This window comes from Stegodyphus dumicola, chromosome 10 (assembly GCF_044657685.1).
Source record: "Stegodyphus dumicola isolate Sdum_Otavi_A_Nest chromosome 10, ASM4465768v1".
NCBI classification, from domain to species: Eukaryota; Metazoa; Arthropoda; class Arachnida; order Araneae; family Eresidae; genus Stegodyphus; species Stegodyphus dumicola.
The window spans coordinates 117103131-117121799 of NC_140777.1; the positions used below are offsets into that span (position 1 = coordinate 117103131).

Genomic DNA, 18669 nt, shown 5'->3' on the forward strand with positions numbered 1-18669 from the left:
ATCCGGAATCGACGAAGTCCCGACGAGTCCGGATTAACGACTTTTGACTGTATATTAGATTTATATACAGCATTGTTCTAATATAGGTATTTTGATACAAAACCAGACTTTTTCTGAAATAACATGCCAATTTTTTTTCCATATTTCAATTCTACGACTCAAATTATGCCAAACTGCCAAGTTTTTAAAAATTGCACAAGTGGTTTTTAAAAGAATGAGCTCTCAAAATTTTAGCTCCTCAATGTTAATTGAATTTGATATATATTTATTAATATCTCATTTTTGACTTAACTTACTTGATTCCTTCTTCCAGAATTCGAAATTTAGGCTTAATCCAAATGTAATTGGCAACTTTTTTATGTTTTATTTTTAAATAATTTTTATAAATTTTTCAAAAAAAATTTTTGAATCATAACCTTTTTTTGTATTATAAGTTTTTAACGACATCTTAAAATAGATGTATTTCTAGGCACACCTGCAAAAAGAGTTTTTTATTCAAAATTTCCTGAGATATAGGCGAATTTACACTTTTCTGCATTTTGAAATTTGCCGTGTTTATTTTAAATGATAATAATGAAAATGTGGTTTATACACTTTGGTAAAATTATTTGAAAAAATGAGTGATGGACCCTTTTTTCCCTCATGCATTAAAAAAAAAAAAAAAAAAAAGGAAAGTATAAGTAGGTTACTATAAATAAAGAATTTCACCAAGTGAATTATTCTTGATGCAAACTGGAAAAAAAAATGCACAGTATTTTTTTAAGGCCATGGATCATAAAGTTCTCTTTTTCGATTACATCGAAAGTTGGTAAGTTTCTTTTACTAACGCAGTTTTGCGTAGGAAGAGGATATACTACTGAGTCAAGATATATCTGTTCATTCACTGCGAATACTTTCACCAAAAGTCTCTGTAAAATAGCTTGTGGATAAGCAAGATACATTTTTGGATTTCTGTGCAAATTTTGCACAAAATTTAATATTGAGGCATAATTTGAGTTGTAAAATCGAAATATGGATAAAAATTGGCATGTCATTTCAGAAGAAGTCCGATTTATCGATTTTTCCGGATTATAGATCATCAGTTTAAATCTGGTAAGATGGCATGCAGAAATTATAAAAATAAAATTATGAAACCATAATTTATAAAATAATGAGCAATTATGATCTAAATGGTATCAAAATTTACCAAAAAAGAAGCTTAATATTTATTTGTTTACTTTATTAAACATTTCTTTCAACACGCGCATGCATAAAGCATACCTTATGCATAGCCAAAATTAGAAAATTGCAACCAGAAAACTATTTGATTTGTATTCGTGATATTTATAATGACGAGGAATTTGATTTAAATCATATCAAAGACGGAGTACATCGAGATTAAATACTACATTAAGTAAGGAATTATAAGCCGAATAAAATAAAACTGAAGATAACGATAGTGTTGACAGATCAACTTCCAGTTCGTTGCGCGCCGCAACGCCCCCCCCCCCCGGTACGGTTTCGGAACGGTTAGATAAACAAAGGATATGCCTTTATCCATTTTTTGTAGCAATTCGTTTTTTGTTTGATGGACATCGAAACATACTTTCGTTTTCTAGATTCTTTGGGAGCTCCAGCATCGGAAATTCTATTTGACATAATCGAATGTTCAAGCTTATTTTTATAAAATTGCTCTTACAGTCTGCAAAAAATAATAAGCCGGATCCAATTCGAAGATTAAGGAACAACGCAATCATCAACATTAACTGAAATAGATAATTAGATAATTTTAGCTTATACCGTCCGTTATACATTAAACGCACACGCGAAAATGAATTCTGCACTTGCGCAGATGCATATGCGCAGTCGTAAATGTCTTGCGCGCACACGTAAAACGCCTATGCGCATGCGGAGAAAGATTTTAGCTTTGAGGTCCGGATTATGGGTGTCCAAATTAACGACTTTTGACTGTATATGTCATATATATGAGTCACGCTTTTGAGACATAAAAAACGAAGTTTGAATTTCATCACTGAGCCTAGTAGAACGGGAGATATAGAACTGTTCCATTTTTTTTTTTTTTTTGCACAGTATACATTAAAAAAGTTATTCTCTATATATTTAAAAGAGTGCTTTTCTTAGTTTTGCTCCCTTCCCTTGGTAGTTTTTAATCTGTAGTCATTTAAATTGTCATTAGTTGGGAAATTTTTATGAGAAAAAAAGATAAATGTGTACAGTTTTGATTGTAGAAAAACATACTCCACGTAGTGGCAATCTTTGTTACTACTATCTGAAATCTCCCAAGATGGCATGTTTAGCAGGTGAAACATAGCTGCATATTGCTGCTCCATTGCTGAGCATGTTATTGGTCTGTTCTAAATTAACTCCTTTAAAAAGTACAACCCCAAAAGAAATTGTACAATGAATCCACACCATACCATCACATTTGAAGAATGCAATGAACCCTTTTGGATCAGGTTTGGATTCTGTAAATCTCAAAATTAGTAGCTGTGAGTATTCACTGAACCATCCATCTGAAAACTGCTGCATATTTCCAGAAAATGCTCCAAGGTTATTCAGAATTGTTCTCATAGCAAGCAAGAAACTACATCAAATTCATGTGAAAGCAACTGCTGTTCAGATGAAAGTTTGTATGGATAATGTTGGAGGACATTTTGCAGGATCTTATGAACAGTTGAATTGGGCTTATCCAGTGTCTATCAGACTAGTAGTAGGCAATAGTACTGGCCTTAAAGTTTGAAGCTTTGTCCTCCTTCACTTGAATTGAAAGTACTACTATTCCTGTCAAAATAGATTTTCTTCCATTTTTCAGGATGAACAGCTAATGATCCTGTTGCTTCAAATTTAATTAAATCTTTTTTAAGTCCTTTAGCAGTGACTAAACCTCTTCAAAGTCCAGAATATCCATAAAATAGTGTGGAGTAGCATTTTGATAAAAGAATTTAACTGGCAAAGCAGGATTTTACAAGTTCAAATTTATTGTGAGTGATACCCACACTGGAAACAAGTTCTTCATGAATGTCTGCATATTTTATAACAGCTGCTGCATGCCACTGAAAACTTTTGTTTATTTTACAGTAATTTCCTCTCTAATGGTGATTTTGGGAAGTATTTTCCCTTCATTATATCATACGTAAAGTTTAATGCATTTCTGATGGATTGTTATGGCCATTAGCAGGTCTGAATAGGAGAATTTTTCATTAAAGATACCTTATATCACTGTTTCTCAACTGGATTTACTCCAAGGACCAGTAAAATATTTCAGTACGTTCTTGTCGACTTTTAAGTTTAATAATTCAACCCATTGGCACAATTTTGGACAGATAGCTGGATATTTCGTGGACCGGCGGTTGAGAAGCACTGCCTTATATTATATCCGGGTTATATACATACAGTCAAAAGTCTTTAATCCGGACTCGTCGGGACTTAAGCGATTCCGGATTATCGGTTTTTCCAAATTATAGGGCATCAGTTTAAATCTGGTAAGAATGCATGCAGAAATTATAAAATTAAAAATATAAAACCGTAATATATGAAATAAAAAGCACTTATGATCTAAAGGGTATCAAAATTTACAAAAAAAGAAGCTTAATATTTATTTGTTTACTTTATTAAACATTTCTTTCAAAGCGCGCATGCATAAAGCATACCTTACGCATAGCCGAAATTAGAAAATTGCAAATAGAAAACTATTTGATTTGTATTTGTGATATTCATAATGACGAGGAATTTTATTTAAATCATATCAAAGATGGAGTACATCGAGATGAAATACTGCATTTAGTAAGGAATTATAAGCCGAATAAAATAAAAGCATCTGCCCTGATGATAAGGATAGTGCTGACAGATCAACTTCCAGTTCATTGCGCGACGATCCCCCCTGCAGAGCAGCGTGAAATTCCACTTTTTGTTTGACAGGGTTCGTAGCGGTCCTTATAAGTCCTTATATTTGAAAATAAGATATAAAGGCCTTTACAGGTGCTTACTATTTTTTTAAAGCCCTTATTTTTTTGTTTTTAGTGCTTATTTTTTGCTTTTAGTGCTTTTTTTTTTTTTTTTTAAAGGAACGCGCAAATTTTCCCCGTACCAAAGCCGAAACTAAATAAACAACTTTTCTTCCTAATAAAAAATGGAATGTCAGATGGTGAATCATACTCCCGGAAAAAGCTTTTCCCCCTTTCTCTGCATTAACATAACCTTTGGTGTACGTGAAGAGTACAGACAGGTGCCCATCGTTGTGTTGGTCAAAGAATTGCAAAAGCAGTAGAAAATTCTGGTACATTCAGCATTCTTTTCCTCTCACCCAAATACTACACACGTTTGAATTTCTATCAAGATCTTAATAATTTGCATTCTCGTTTCACTTGGTCAGTTCATATTTGTGTTAATTATGATCGCTATGCCTATATTATGAGCATATGTATGAATGTTTATAATAACATAGTTGCAGTAACTGCTGAAGTATAGTAAACTTCCAAAAATGGTTGTGTTTTAACACAGATTAGCTTTCTAATTAATAATATTTGGAATGGCTTAAATAAAGGGAAAGTAATCGAATAGTCAAAATAATTCCATTTTTTTTTTTTTGGCCAATACATTATACAGTACGAAGGTTGGGAGGTTCTTCCATTTCTCCGCAAAATCTCGAATATTGAAACTGTTACAGTTCGCTGCAAAACAAGCAATGGACCTCTTTTTTTTGGGGGGGTGTCACTTTCCAATCTGGATTGAATAGGACTAAAAGTTCTGCGGTCTACCAACCCAAGCGAAGAATGATTCTATTCCGGAAATTTAACGCAATCTGTTGAAAATTAGAATGAAAAAGCACCCCAGATTGGTAAGTCTCTTTCTTTATTTAGTTCTTTATTCTCCCAATACCGGCAGCTGTTGAATCCGATTGTGTAATATCATGTAGGGAAGGATTACGGTGCATGTATGGCGCAATAATGTTTGCGATATTTTGCAGAGGTAATTAATTTTGATGTTCGTTTTGCTTAGGAACACTTAAAAGAGTTTTACTGTGCTTGCTAAGCAGAATATTTTTCTGTTCCGTTGGTTTGACAACTTTGTTTTTATATGATGCACATATCGAAATGTCAAAAGCATTACGGCTACAGTCTATCCCCCTCCACTCCTCTTTTTCAAGTTACGCTCGACTGTCCGAATATTCGCCAATTTTCAAGTATGCGGGTAGTTAAGCTTTTACTGTTAAAGGATGACTGCATGAAGCAAATTTCTGTCTTCCGATTTCAGAAATGTTCCTGTGTTTTACTTAAAATACTTGGCTTGCAATATCTGTTAAGGGAAAACCGATATACGATGAAAATTTAGAAAATGTTCAGAATTTAGATTTAAATTAGTTAAATAATAATATGAGTGGAAAAATAAATTGTATTTATTATTAAGTTCCAAGCGAATAGAATAAATATGCCTTATTATTTTTTATTTCTTCTATTTTGAACTGAAATTTCATCATTAAATCTTGTAATATAGTTTAGTTCTGCATAGTTTTTTTCTCTCATTGTAAACTAGTTCTGTAAATTGAACTGTTATTTAAAATAAAATAAAAAAGTAATTATTTTCCATGGTTGAGGTAATGCTTATTCTCTCTTAATAAATACTGCATTTCTCATATTTTAAATTACAAGTCTAATTTTTGAAGTTATGCAGTTGTGTATAATGTAATTAGACAGGTGCTTATTTTTTTTTTTTTTTTTTTTTTTTTTAATGTGTTTGAAAAGTGTTTATAGGTGCTTATTTTTTAACTAAAATGTGGCTATGAACCCTGGATGAACATCAAGCTTTCGCTTTGTAGATCCTTTGGCAGCTCCAGAATGAGAAATTCCTTTTGACATAATCGAAAGTTCAAGCTTACTTTTATAAAATTGCTCTAACAGTCTGCAAAAAATAATAAGCGAGATCCAATTAGAAAATTAAGGAACAACGCAATCTGCAACATTAACTGAAATAGATCATTTTAGCCTAGTTTATACTGTCCGTTATACATTAAACGCACATGCATAAACATATATGCGCATGCATAAAGTTATTATGCGTTTACACATGCGCAGAAAGTTTGTAGCTTTGTGGTCCAGATTATAGATCTACAACTGCTGGACCTGGGATGATCACAAGTGAAAAACAAATTGTTTTATAATTAAGAAGGTTATAACTATTGGTTGAAGTAGGATTCTTCGAATAAAGCCTTATAAAAAGTAGTGGCATGAAAAAAATTTGGTTTTTTAATTAATTTTTGAACTTTTATCAGCTATTTAAAAAAATCAGTAATGGAATATGTCTGCTCATTGATATTGGATTGTATGTTCTAAATCATGAACAACTGCAATATTGAACCTTAACATATTTAATTATAATATATGGTATTTTCTCCATCCTTTCTGCATGCCTTCATGGTAGCACACTTGGTACGTATTCGAGAGGCCCAGGTTCAAGTTCCGCAAGGGCATTGCACATTTTTCACATCTCCGTGCGTAAAAAGGACCTAATGACTCTAGAGTGGTGCCGAATTAAAAGGTGATGGACGATAATTCATCACCATCAGAATTTGGTGATTGGGTCCCTTAATTTCCAATCACCTTTTTAAAAGGGGGAGTATATAAAGTATTTTCTCCCTCCTTTCTGTGGGGTTTCATGGTTTAATGGTAGCACACTCGGCACATATTCAAGAAGTGCTGGCGAAGGCATTGCACATTTTTCACATCTCCTGCTTAAAAAAATCCTGATGACTACAGTAATAATAATAATAATGCATGGAAAGATCAGTAATTATTAATAACATTTAGAAAAATACTGACAACATGAATCAAAAATCAGCATTAGTTGCACGAGAGTAATTATATAACCCATGAACTTTCAGCATTAAATGAATCATTAGCTTTAAAGTTGAGTTCTTAGTTCTGTCTGTTAAGATGCTAGTATATATATCTTAAAAAACTGAATTTTAAAATTCAAAATTCTATGCATGTTTGAAATTGGGCCATAATCTCTAAAATCAATGCATCTGGTTAATTTAGGTACATCTTACCCACAATTTTGATTGGAACACGCTGTGAACTATGTCAGCAATTTTAAGCATATTTTTACAAAACAAGACTTAATAGCTATCAAAACATGATATAGCAGGCATGGGTAAAAAGGTTCATATTTTTCAGTGTTCACTATGCTTTTTATGGCCTTGATGATCCAGGTGACTGCTTTTATGATTGATGGCTATGCTTTTGTAGCTAAGTTATATGCTTACCTTCAAGAATCTTATTACCAGTTGGCATCATCTTTGTTAAATTATATCCAGTGTTAGCATAATTCAGTATATGTCTCATAACATCAGAGATTTTAATTATTTGACTATGGAAAAGTATACTAGAATTGTCTGGCTATGAGATGGATGCATTAGTAAAAACTTTTTAAGGCAAACTTATTTGTATTTATGTTACACATGAAGAATACTATGAAAACTTTATGGAGTCAACCTATATGTCTCATAACATCAGAGATTTTAATTATTTGACTATGGAAAAGTATACTAGAATTGTCTGGCTATGAGATGGATGCATTAGCAAAAACTTGTTAAGGCAAACTTATTTGTATTTATGTTACACATGAAGAATATTATGAAAGCTTCATGGAATCAACCTATTCAAAGAAAGAAATTAAGTAAACTATCACTAATTTGGGATTTTAGTTAATTGACACAATGATCCCTTAAGTATTAATACTAGTAGATCAACAAATTTTGTTGTGGTCTAAAGGTGGTTCTAAAATCTTCAGTCACAGTTACTAAAAGATCTTCTGGTTTACTTATGGTTAAAGTAAAAGATCATCTGCAGTATCTCAACCTCGACCTCTTTTGGTTAACAATTTTCCACCACTGCATGTCTTGATTTGATTATTGCAACATTGATTATTATAGAATGCTTGTCAGATTGCTAGACATTCTGTACTAATTATAGGCTATTTTTGAAGAGACTAGAAAAGTATAAATTGTGTAAAACCAGTAGCTTGTTTCACCAAAAGCCTCTTTCAGGTTTTAGAATGTGTTTTATAAAACTTACAGAAATTTGACCAACAAATTAATTTTAATTGCTCAAATGAAATTACATTCAGTGTGATTATAGTATAATTACAAGCATATTCTGCTTAAGGACAAATGAACTAACTGACTAGCAGTATATTAAAAAATGTCATAAACAATCATTCATGACCCTAATTTTGTTTCCCAAAGCCCGTTCTGGAGTTGCTATTGTTGTGCATTTGACAAGTAAAGAGTGCACATTTTAATAAGACTGAAAAGAGAGAGAGAGAGAAAGAAATTTAGTTCCCCCCTTTTTTAATTAATGCCTATATGCTGTTTTTAGAAAGGGAATTTAAAATTGCAAACATCCTACCAAAATAAATTAAAACTGCATATATAAAAAGAAATCATTTTGAATATCTTAATTGTTCTTTCCATAAAGTTAAGAATACTATTGAATGTTTAATTTTAGTTTCCTCCTTATGCAACTAATGAAATTGGGCGAGTTGGTGCTTATGGTCGTAGAGAACTAGGCCATGGAGCATTAGCAGAAAAAAGTTTAAGACCTGTTCTGCCATCTGATTTCCCATTCACGACACGCTTGACAGCAGAAGTTCTTGAATCAAATGGTAAGTTATATATTATATGAGCAAGTTATATAATATAATAAAAGAAATTCTGAATTTATTTTCATTAGTGCATTGCTTTATAGAAGACATTTTATGAATTGCCTCTACTCATGTAGCACACAGGTAAAATTGATGTGGCTCTGTCATATGAAATTAATGTTTCTAAAATGCTGTTAGTCCAAAGATATTTTTTAAATAGATGGCAAAATTGATAGCATAAATTGTTACTTCAGATATAATGTAAATTTTTGTATAATTTTACATAAATATTCATAAAAAAATTATTAATATATGAAAAAAAAATTTTTTTAATAATCAGCATCTAATAAAGTGATAATTTCAAGGGGTCCATGACACTTACCCGACGGGACACTTTACTGACATCAGTTAGCCGACATGGACACTTAGCTGACGGGTCATTTAGCCAACACGAACAGTTAGCCGACATGGACACTTAGCTGACAGGATATTTGGCCGACACAGAGAGTTAGCCGTCAGGACATTTAACTACGGGACAAGACATTTAGTCAACAGGATACTAAGCCGACAGCGACATTTAACTGGCACGCACCCAATAATTATTTAAACTTACTATCAATTACAAAATCTCTCGACTTCTCCATAAGTTCAATATTTAAGTTATTTTTTTCACTTATCAGTAAAATTCATTTTTCGATTCTTAAAGATCTTGTATGTGCTTTTAATTATTGTGTTAATTTAGCATTGTTTGATGTGTATCATGCTGTTTGGTGTATATTGGACAAATTGAAAAAGCTCTGAAATTTCTTGTCAGGGAATATGAATTAAATTTCGAAAGGAAAAAAGAATTTTTTTAACTAATAACATTTTAATATGGGATCTTCAAAAATTATCCATAAAGCTTCTTCATTTAATCAGTTAGGTTCTTTTGATCATTAATAATTTTTCTTGTTTACTTAATATTGATTTTCCAATCTCTCTCTTCCAAATGTTTTCAAATTTCTAACACCTTTACGTTTCATTACTATTTTACTCAATACATCATGTTACACTCTTTCCATTACAAAATCATTTCACTCCTCCCACTAATAAAATTTCCTTTCCCTGTCATGAAAAATCTGAATACTGTAATAAAAATTATTGTTATTCTTGAATTATACTTTTTATAGAAACATACGGTAGTGAAGGGTTAGTTTCGCAAATATATTTTATTTTGTTATTAAAAAAAATTTTAAAAAGTGAATTTTTAAGACAAGCAAAGGTATAAACTATTTGTGACCTCTATAATGAGCTGTTCATGCCACCCTTCTTGAGATAAAAATTCTGTAACATTTTATTGACCACGCGGACCTGCTCCGATTTCCCCGCTGGAACTAGCTGATAGTTGACACTCTGGTTGTCCTTAGAGGATTAGATCAATATAGCTTATTAAAGCCCAATTGGGCTGATATGCATAAACAATTTGCATTTAAGCATTGACCACACCTCTCTCTTAAAATACTTGGGTTAATATTTATAGCACTGAACTGGTACATAATGTTTAATTTAGAAGTAAAATATTCTTTAAGTTTTTGTTTTATTCATAACTGAATACATTTCTGCAAAAACTACATTTTTCACTCCTTATATATCGAAAATGTTGCTGATATGAAATTCTGGATGCGCGAAAATCTCCAAAGAAAAATTGGATGAAACTGCAGAAGGGGCCACAAACAAGCAGTACGGAGCAAAGTGAGACATCCTGAAAATTCACCGTAATGTGGTGCCATCTATTGATGATAGATTTAACTAGATCAGTCATGTAACTAAATAATATTATGTACTCTCTTTTGAAAGTCGTGATGTGTAATTTTCAATATAATATGTTATATTAAAGTTTTTCTTATAAAATGTAACTTTTTTCAATATCTGTTTAAAATGTATAAATTTTCATTTCATTTCCCCCCCCCTCTTTCTTGCTTTTGATTTAGCTACATGGTAAGGAGAAAATTTTTGGTGCCCATTTTCCTGAATGCATTTATAAAGTTCTAGCCTAAAAAGGCAATTTTCATTGGAAGAGACTAGTTATATATTAAGTAAAACGGTCACTCTATTATGCCCAGCAGCGGCCAAGCGGTAAGTCACTGAACACTGGCAGTTCGGTCTGAATTTTGAATCCCGCAAATGGACAGACTGCATGGGTGTTTTCATGGTTTTCCCCAAGTATTACATGTATATAAGTCAGTTTTCCTTAAAAAGTCCTCCACGGAGGTATTCCTCCCCTTAGGCAGATAGCCCTTTGGCTTTGCCATAATTATATAAACCAAGCCTACTTCTGTTAGGTGGCCGCAGGCCACTATGTTTGAATTCCCGTGCCGGAGCCCTATCCCAGATTAATAAATATGCGATGCCTAACGTGTAAATAGCATTTAAGAAAAAAAAAGTAGTTCCAGTGTGGCAAGGAGTAAGGCGAATCACTCTACTTCCTGACAGGGAAAGGAAATTTCATTAGTGGGAGGATCAAAACAACTTTATACGTGAATGAATGTAGTGTGATGTGTTGAGCAAAGTAGTAATGAAATGTGAAAGTATTAGAAATCTGAAAGCATTGGTAAGAGCGAGACTCATTGTCGGCTTAATGTCCTGTCGGCTAACTGTTCGTGTCGGCAAAATATCCTTCAGGTAAATGACCTGTCGGCTAACTGGTGTTGGTTAAGTATCCCATCGGCTACGTGTCCAAACTGATTGTGAAGAGCGAGACTCACTGTCGGCAAAGTATCGTGTCGGCTTAAGTGTCTGCGACCGCATTTCTAGATTATTTTGATCATTCAGAATATTTGAAGATATCCTTTTTGTGAGAGCTTTATAAAATCTAATAGTGTGGAATTTCAGAGCAATGTGAATGCTTAGTATCTTCAAATGAGATATTTGGTGTCTCGCTTGTTATTATATTTATAGGTGCAGCAATGAGAAAAAATTATTTGGTAGTATTTCCTATTTCTATCTTTATAATTGGGTAAAATATGATACTCATCTGTATATATGTATATTGTTATAGATGTCAGACTTATTTTTATGTTTTGTTCACATTCCTCTCCAGTGGCAATATTCTCCAGGTTATTGTTTTTTTAACAATTACTTTGTCTTTTTCCTTCAAAGGCATGTTGATTCTCATAAAAAGTATTGTTTGCACTGATTGCTAATAGTTTATACCCATTGTTTCATAATCTATGTCATGTTTCTATTTTCTAAATGCCATATTTAATAAACTGGTGAATTGTTTTTTAAGTCTGTAATTAAAGTATGTGTAACTGTTTTATTTGGAAAAGCTAGTCACAAGTACTTTTCAGTGAACAGGGGAAAAATACAATTTCTCATTACATTTCATTGCTTAGATTTCTGTAATATTCAAATTATTTATATGGAAAAGCCGTTTAAATATGAAAATTTTATGCAGTATAATGCTTTTTTAGGGTGATTTTAGGAAAGTTTTGATTATCATGTTTCAGTATCTAATAAATAATTAAATGATACATAAAGAAAAATTACTGTTTTGTGCAAATTTGTTACAATTTGCTTATTTATGATTAAACTCAAATTTTTGTGATTATTTCTTAATTTTTATTTTATGTACAGTACAAAGTCTTTAATCCAGAATGATCTATAATCCGGACCTCAAAGCTACAAACTTTATATGCATGCGCGTTTAATGCGCGCATCCACTACGCATGTGCGTAAAGGGAAGAGAGACTGTTTATAGAAGAGAGATGTTTTAAAGGAATGTACATAAATTTATTACATATTAAGTGTTTTTATCGTTAAATTAAGAACCTTTAATGAACTTTACAGATTTTGATTAACCATGTGCCTTCTTAAGATCACATGACTTCTTCTCTGACTGCCTCCATGCCAGCGTAGCACAAGACGAAGAACATCTTTCGTTCTTATTTTACATACTCATGAACTCGCATTTTGAATTTTCGCCTCGTGCGGCGATGTACTAGAAGTATATTTTTTATTTCTTTTAAAGTCAAGCAAATGTTTAAATGGTTATAAATTTCAGGATACTGGTTAGAACTCTTTATAGTTAATGCCAGCTGTAAAGATAAGATCCATAGAAGAAAGAATTAAAGAGAAAGTATTAGCACAAAAAACGAAGCAACTTAAACAACTTACATTCAAAGAAATGTTTAATAAAGTAAACAAATAATTACTAAGCCTTTTTTTTTTGTGTGTGTGTGTGTGTGTGTGTGCGCGTGCGTGTGTGTTTAAATTTTGATACCCTTTAGATCATAATTGCTCTTTATTTCATAAATTACAGTTTCATATTTTTTATTTTATAATTTCTGCATACTATCTTACCAGATTTAAATTGATGATCTGTAATCCGGAAGACCCCTAATCCGGAATCACCGAAGTCCCGATGAGTCTGGATTAAAGACTTTGTACTGTATTAATTTTTTATAATTAGAGATATTCTGAACACTTAAGGGAGAATTAAAACTCTGCATATTTTTGAGCACATATAATATAATTAAACTATTTTGTAATACAGGTTCTTCATCAATGGCTTCTGTCTGTGGAGGTAGCTTAGCTCTTATGGATGCTGGTGTACCAATATCAGCTCCTGTTGCTGGTGTAGCAGTAGGATTAATTAGTGTACCAAATACTGAGAAACCATATGAATTTATGGATTACAGAATACTTACTGACATACTGGTATAAAAATTTTTTAATTTTTAGTATCTGCTACTGAACTGTTAGAACCAAATCAAATGATTAATTCAGAAGTTTATAATGAACAACTTTGCTATCTAAATTCAGAATTGATCACAAAACGCCCACGATTGATGAATATCAAGAATACTGTCTGTCATTCTCTGCTAACTAAAATAAAAAAGTGGGAAATAGACTTCATTGTTTTAGCATAGTTTTATTTCTTTTATGAAGCATCTTATTTTTTAAAGCATTAATTTTGCTTAAGATTTTATCAATTGTTACTTGAGACTGTTCAGTTGTTGTTATTCATTATAACTCATTCAGTTAGAGTTATTTATATGAGACTTTTATAAGTGTTAAAAAAGAAGTGGTCAGTTAGTGGGCTGTTTGTATATTTTCGTAACCTTTACATTCACTGCTAAGCATTTTCATAAATTGTTTGAAAATTAGTTTACAGGTTTTTATTTTTCAACTGCATTTCATTTGAATATTTGTTTTAATTTATATTTTACCAGGGCATTGAAGATTATTTAGGTGATATGGATTTTAAAATGGCAGGAACTAAAAAAGGCATAACAGCAGTTCAAGTAAGAGTAAACCAGTTGCCTAAATTTTTTGCTAATGAATAATATAAATATATGCATTTATTGTATTTGTGTTAATATTTTGATTTCCTTTTTTTAAACAAAAAAATTGCCCTATATAGATATTGGTTCTTATTAAATATAATTAATTATTTTCTATTATGAAGCCAAACATAAAAAATTGTATTTAAAAATAAACTCTCTTAAAGGAATGTTTAAATGTTTGTAAAGGAAATAGAGAAGTGGATTGTTTTCTATTTTTTATTTATTTTTAAAAATTTGTTTTATTTTATTTCTTAATTGTAGAACCAAGCATTTTATTATATCATTAAAAATAATGTGTGCGTATGCATGTGCCTGTAAGATTTTAAAAAAATTAAATTTGGGATTACTCATTTTATTTTGGCTATGTCCTCTTCATGTCTTAAAAATACTAAGTTATGAATCTAAAGTGCACCGTCTGAAAATTAATACATTTCATGTGTCCCTTTTATAATCCAGCTGCAGTGCAACACCCCTCAGCTAGTCAGATTACAGAAATAATTTACTATATATCTAGTGCTCTGCTATTTCATTCCCTTTTTCCCTACTTAGCCCCTGCTAGCCATTCTCTCTATTTGTCTAGAAAATGTAATCGTTTTAAATTTACATCCCTATAGTGCTGCATAGCACCCTCATAGTGATGATGTGTAATAGAAAAGAATATATATGTGTAAGAAGAGTGGGATGCATAGCACCGCTATAATGATGATGTGTAATAGAAAAGAATATATATGTATATGTGTAAGTATTTTACTTACAAAGAATATGTAAAATATCTGTGAAAATTATGTCTGCATTTGTCTTCAAGTGCCATCCTTTTAACTGTGCAGTAAAGCCTCTCCAAGTTATTACAATGCAAAGAACCATCTTCACTATCACATCAAGCTATTCTCTAAATCAACCCATTACAATAAGAAATCATCTTTGAGAAAAGTTCCGTTTCATCGAATATTTTAATTCAAGTCTATGCCAAGCTTATTAATTTTATTTGCTACATTCATAATCAAATACTCACTCTTGCTCTACCCAATATCTAAGAATGAAAAAAAAAATTCGTCATCTGTGATATGTGCTTTAAAGGTGTGGTTAACTACCAGTGCTTCAAAACTTACTTGGAGTCTTTCAAATAATCTTCAAAGTGTTTAAAAAGATTTACCATTACATTCATTAATTTATGTTAATAAGAAGTCTTGATATTGAAAATTAGCTGAGATCATCAGTCATAAATGCAATTGATTCTGCATGCGTGCATGATGAAAGTGAAACAAAATTCAAATTTGTGCATATTATTATTATTATTATTATTATTATTATTACATGCTTTAAAACTCTGGAATTCTGATTTTGCTATTTAATTTATACATTAGATAATCCAATTAAAAATGTTTTGATAATCATAAAAAAATGTATATGATATGAATTACTTCCAAATTTAGATGTTTAAAACTATTTTTTCTTATTATGTAGAATTTTAAAAGTGTTGCACAGTTTTATGAAAAAAGTATTAGATAAAAATTTTATGGTGTCAGAATTCAATTTTTAAAAATTATATTTAATAAACTGAATAATTAATTTTAATATATTTAAATTATTTTATTTATGGAAGGTTATTAAAAATTACTGTATTTATAATTAGAAATTTGGATTATTGTTCAAAAGTTTTTAATTATTTCAATAATTTTGAAATTATTTTGAGAATGAAATAAATATGAATATAAATAAAAAATGAAATAATTTCAAGTATTAGTGTGGAAAAATATTATTAAAATTTTCCTTTTGACTGTCAGTGTAAAATATGAAAACTAATATTGAATGTTGTTCTATGTAATCAGTAATTATATGCAAAAATAGAATATATTAAGATGTACTTTGAGGGCTTCCACTTTAAGGCTAATTTAATTTATAATAAAAAGTACTAATTTCTTCATATAACTAACTGCCTATCATTCCTTTAACCATTGGGGAATTAATGCATCAATTCATTAATGTGAATTTGCCTAACAGTTGAATATGTTTGTTTTTTAGAGTAAGCTGTGGGGGTCTTCCAGTTTTATATGAAATAAGAAAATTAAAAGTTTTAACAATAATAAAAAGCATCGTTTCAGTAATACTATTTCAAATTATATTAAAGTGCAATTTATAATAATAAAAATTAGTTGTAAAACTTTAAAATTTGTTGTTATTATTTTAAAATAAGTAATGGTCATCAAAATGTTTATATTTGTGATTTTGTGTGAAAAGTTTTGAAAAGCCTTCCTTGAACAAATTACGAAGATTCTTAACTTCATTATGGCTAACTGCTCTCAGTCTGGCTTCTTTTTATCTATTTATTTTTTCTTTAAATTATTATTGTAGGATGATGTAAAATTTCTTTTTAGTTACTAAATTTGTAAGACCTAACTTGAATATGCAAGTTATTTGTCTTAGTTTGAGTTTGAATTTTTGTATATTTATTTATTTATATTTAAGGACATAATTTGAAGATTTTTATGGTCATAAATCAGGAAAAGAAACTTTGATATATTTATATAATGCTAAAAGCTTGTAAAGTTCATTTTACATTGTTCTTTAATAAGAAATTGTGAATTATTAAAATAAGTAAATATTTAACTTTAGTAGAATTTCCTGGATGTGTAAAAGAAAATTTTTGGTTCTATATTGAATACAGTGATTTCTACAAGACGAATGAAGATAAGTACTGTTAAGCATATATCATGATATTTAAACAAAGATTTTTCAAAACGTGTGATTATTTTTCTAATAATTTGTTGCAAACTTTTAAAATTAGACTGAAATCTTCAAATTTCAGAACTCTAAATTTTGTATCTGTTACGTTGAAACACTGAAGTCTGGAGAATGTCGACTTTCACTGGTGAATGTCAACATTCACATAGTCTCTTGGTGTATGTCCGAAATATTTTCCAAATACTCTTATTTCTAACTTACACCGGTCAATGTTGACATTCACCGTGTACTAATGGTGAATGTTGAACATATAACAATATTATATATTCTTCTCCATAATTCACTCGCGAGAAATAAGAACATGAGAACCTAAAACACACAATACATTCAAAATGAGAAAGGAAAATAATAGAAATTAAAAACTTACTTAATTATACACTACATTCTAAATGAGAAAATAACATGAGAACCTAAAACACACAATACATTCAAAATGAGAAAGGAAAATAATAGAAATTAAAAACTTACTTAATTATACAGTACGTTCTAAATGAGAAAATAAAATAACAGTAATAAAAAACTTACTAAATTATGTGATTCAAATCTTATTTATTGCAACAACTTAAACTATTATGGCATTTTATGACCTCTTTTTTCGACTTTCACCAGAGCATATCTGTGATTGTCGACATACACCGGTGAGGGTCTGAATATACAAGAATGTAGTGAAATATTCAGTCTTTCACCGACGTATTTGGTGAATGTTGATATTCTCCTGTGAAAGTCAACATTCTCCAATTTTGGTCTTTCACGGTAACATATCCATTAGTCCAGATAAATTAAAATTTTGGCCCCAACCACGAAAATTTTTTTCTCTTGTTTTGCTAATGCTGTCTTCTTAAAAGGCTTTTTTACCGCTAAGCCTTTTTCTTTCTGAAGGGGAGATATGAAAGATTAAAAAAATATATAATTTTTAATTACTCAGTTTCATTTGGCCACATCACCTTCTTGTCTTAAAAATACTGAGATATGAAGCTAGAGTGTATCTTCTGGAAATTAATGGATTTTATTTCTCTTATTTAATTAAGCTGTAGTGTAACATCTTACAGTCAATCAAATTAAAGATATAATTTAATATATTTCTATCACTTTGCTGTTGCGTACCCCTTTTTTCTGCATAGCTTGCTGCCAATTAGGCATGTCACTTAGCTTCTGCTAGCTATTGTCCATTTTTTTGAAAAATGTAATCCATATAAAATTGTGAGGATGCATAGTGCACTTGTAATAATAATTACTTCTGGAAAAGAAAATGTGTCCTTAGAGGTAGTTATAAAGGAATAAAATTATGTGTGAAAGTTATTGCTATGTCTGTCTTCAAGTGTCATCCTTCTGATTACAAAGTAAAGCCTCTCCAAGTTATAACAGTCCAAATAACCATCATTAAGCCATTGCAGCTAACTTGGACTGAGTTGCTAAAATATTTTTTTAATGCAATATATATAGAGAGAGATAGATAAAGAAGTAATATCATTATTATCAGACTCAAAACTTTATCAAAAGGAAGAATCTTTCAATGGCATACTCTTTATCTGGCAAAACAGTTACGTTTCTGTCCTTTTCAAATCAGCTGATGCACTGAAATGAATTATTTTAAATAATTTGTACTTGCTTACATTTTTCTTATATAATTATTTCTGTATGCAGTTAAGCCATTTTGTGAATTTTTTGGCATAATCTATTTGTATAATTTATTTTTTTTATTTGTTTTATTTTTATGTATAAATTTGCATTTATTCTTTTCGAGTAATTGGTATTATTTTACTTTTGTTTTGGCAAAATTCTTATGCAAGGAATGCATTTCTAATTTTCAACGGTACATATAATTCAAAATAATTAATTTCAATGCCTCAGCTCATTTGAAATGGACGGGAGCATAACTGTTTTGCCAGAAAAAGAGTATGTCACTGTTCAAATTACTTTTCCAAATCAAGCCTCCACTAATTTTTAATTTGATTTTTTT

General features: G+C 30.5%; 1 protein-coding gene across 3 annotated transcripts in view; it reads left to right on the plus strand.

Annotated features, from left to right (window-relative positions):
• PNPase (polyribonucleotide nucleotidyltransferase 1) overlaps positions 1 to 18669 on the plus strand; it is a 136641-nt gene that overhangs the window by 82416 nt on the left and 35556 nt on the right. For all 3 annotated transcript variants that reach the window (XM_085825425.1, XM_085825426.1, XM_085825427.1), the window contains exons 14-16: positions 8505 to 8661; positions 13175 to 13338; positions 13854 to 13925. In XM_085825425.1, coding sequence (XP_085681551.1) covers positions 8505 to 8661; positions 13175 to 13338; positions 13854 to 13925 — 393 coding nt within the window. The remainder of the gene's footprint in view (positions 1 to 8504; positions 8662 to 13174; positions 13339 to 13853; positions 13926 to 18669) is intronic.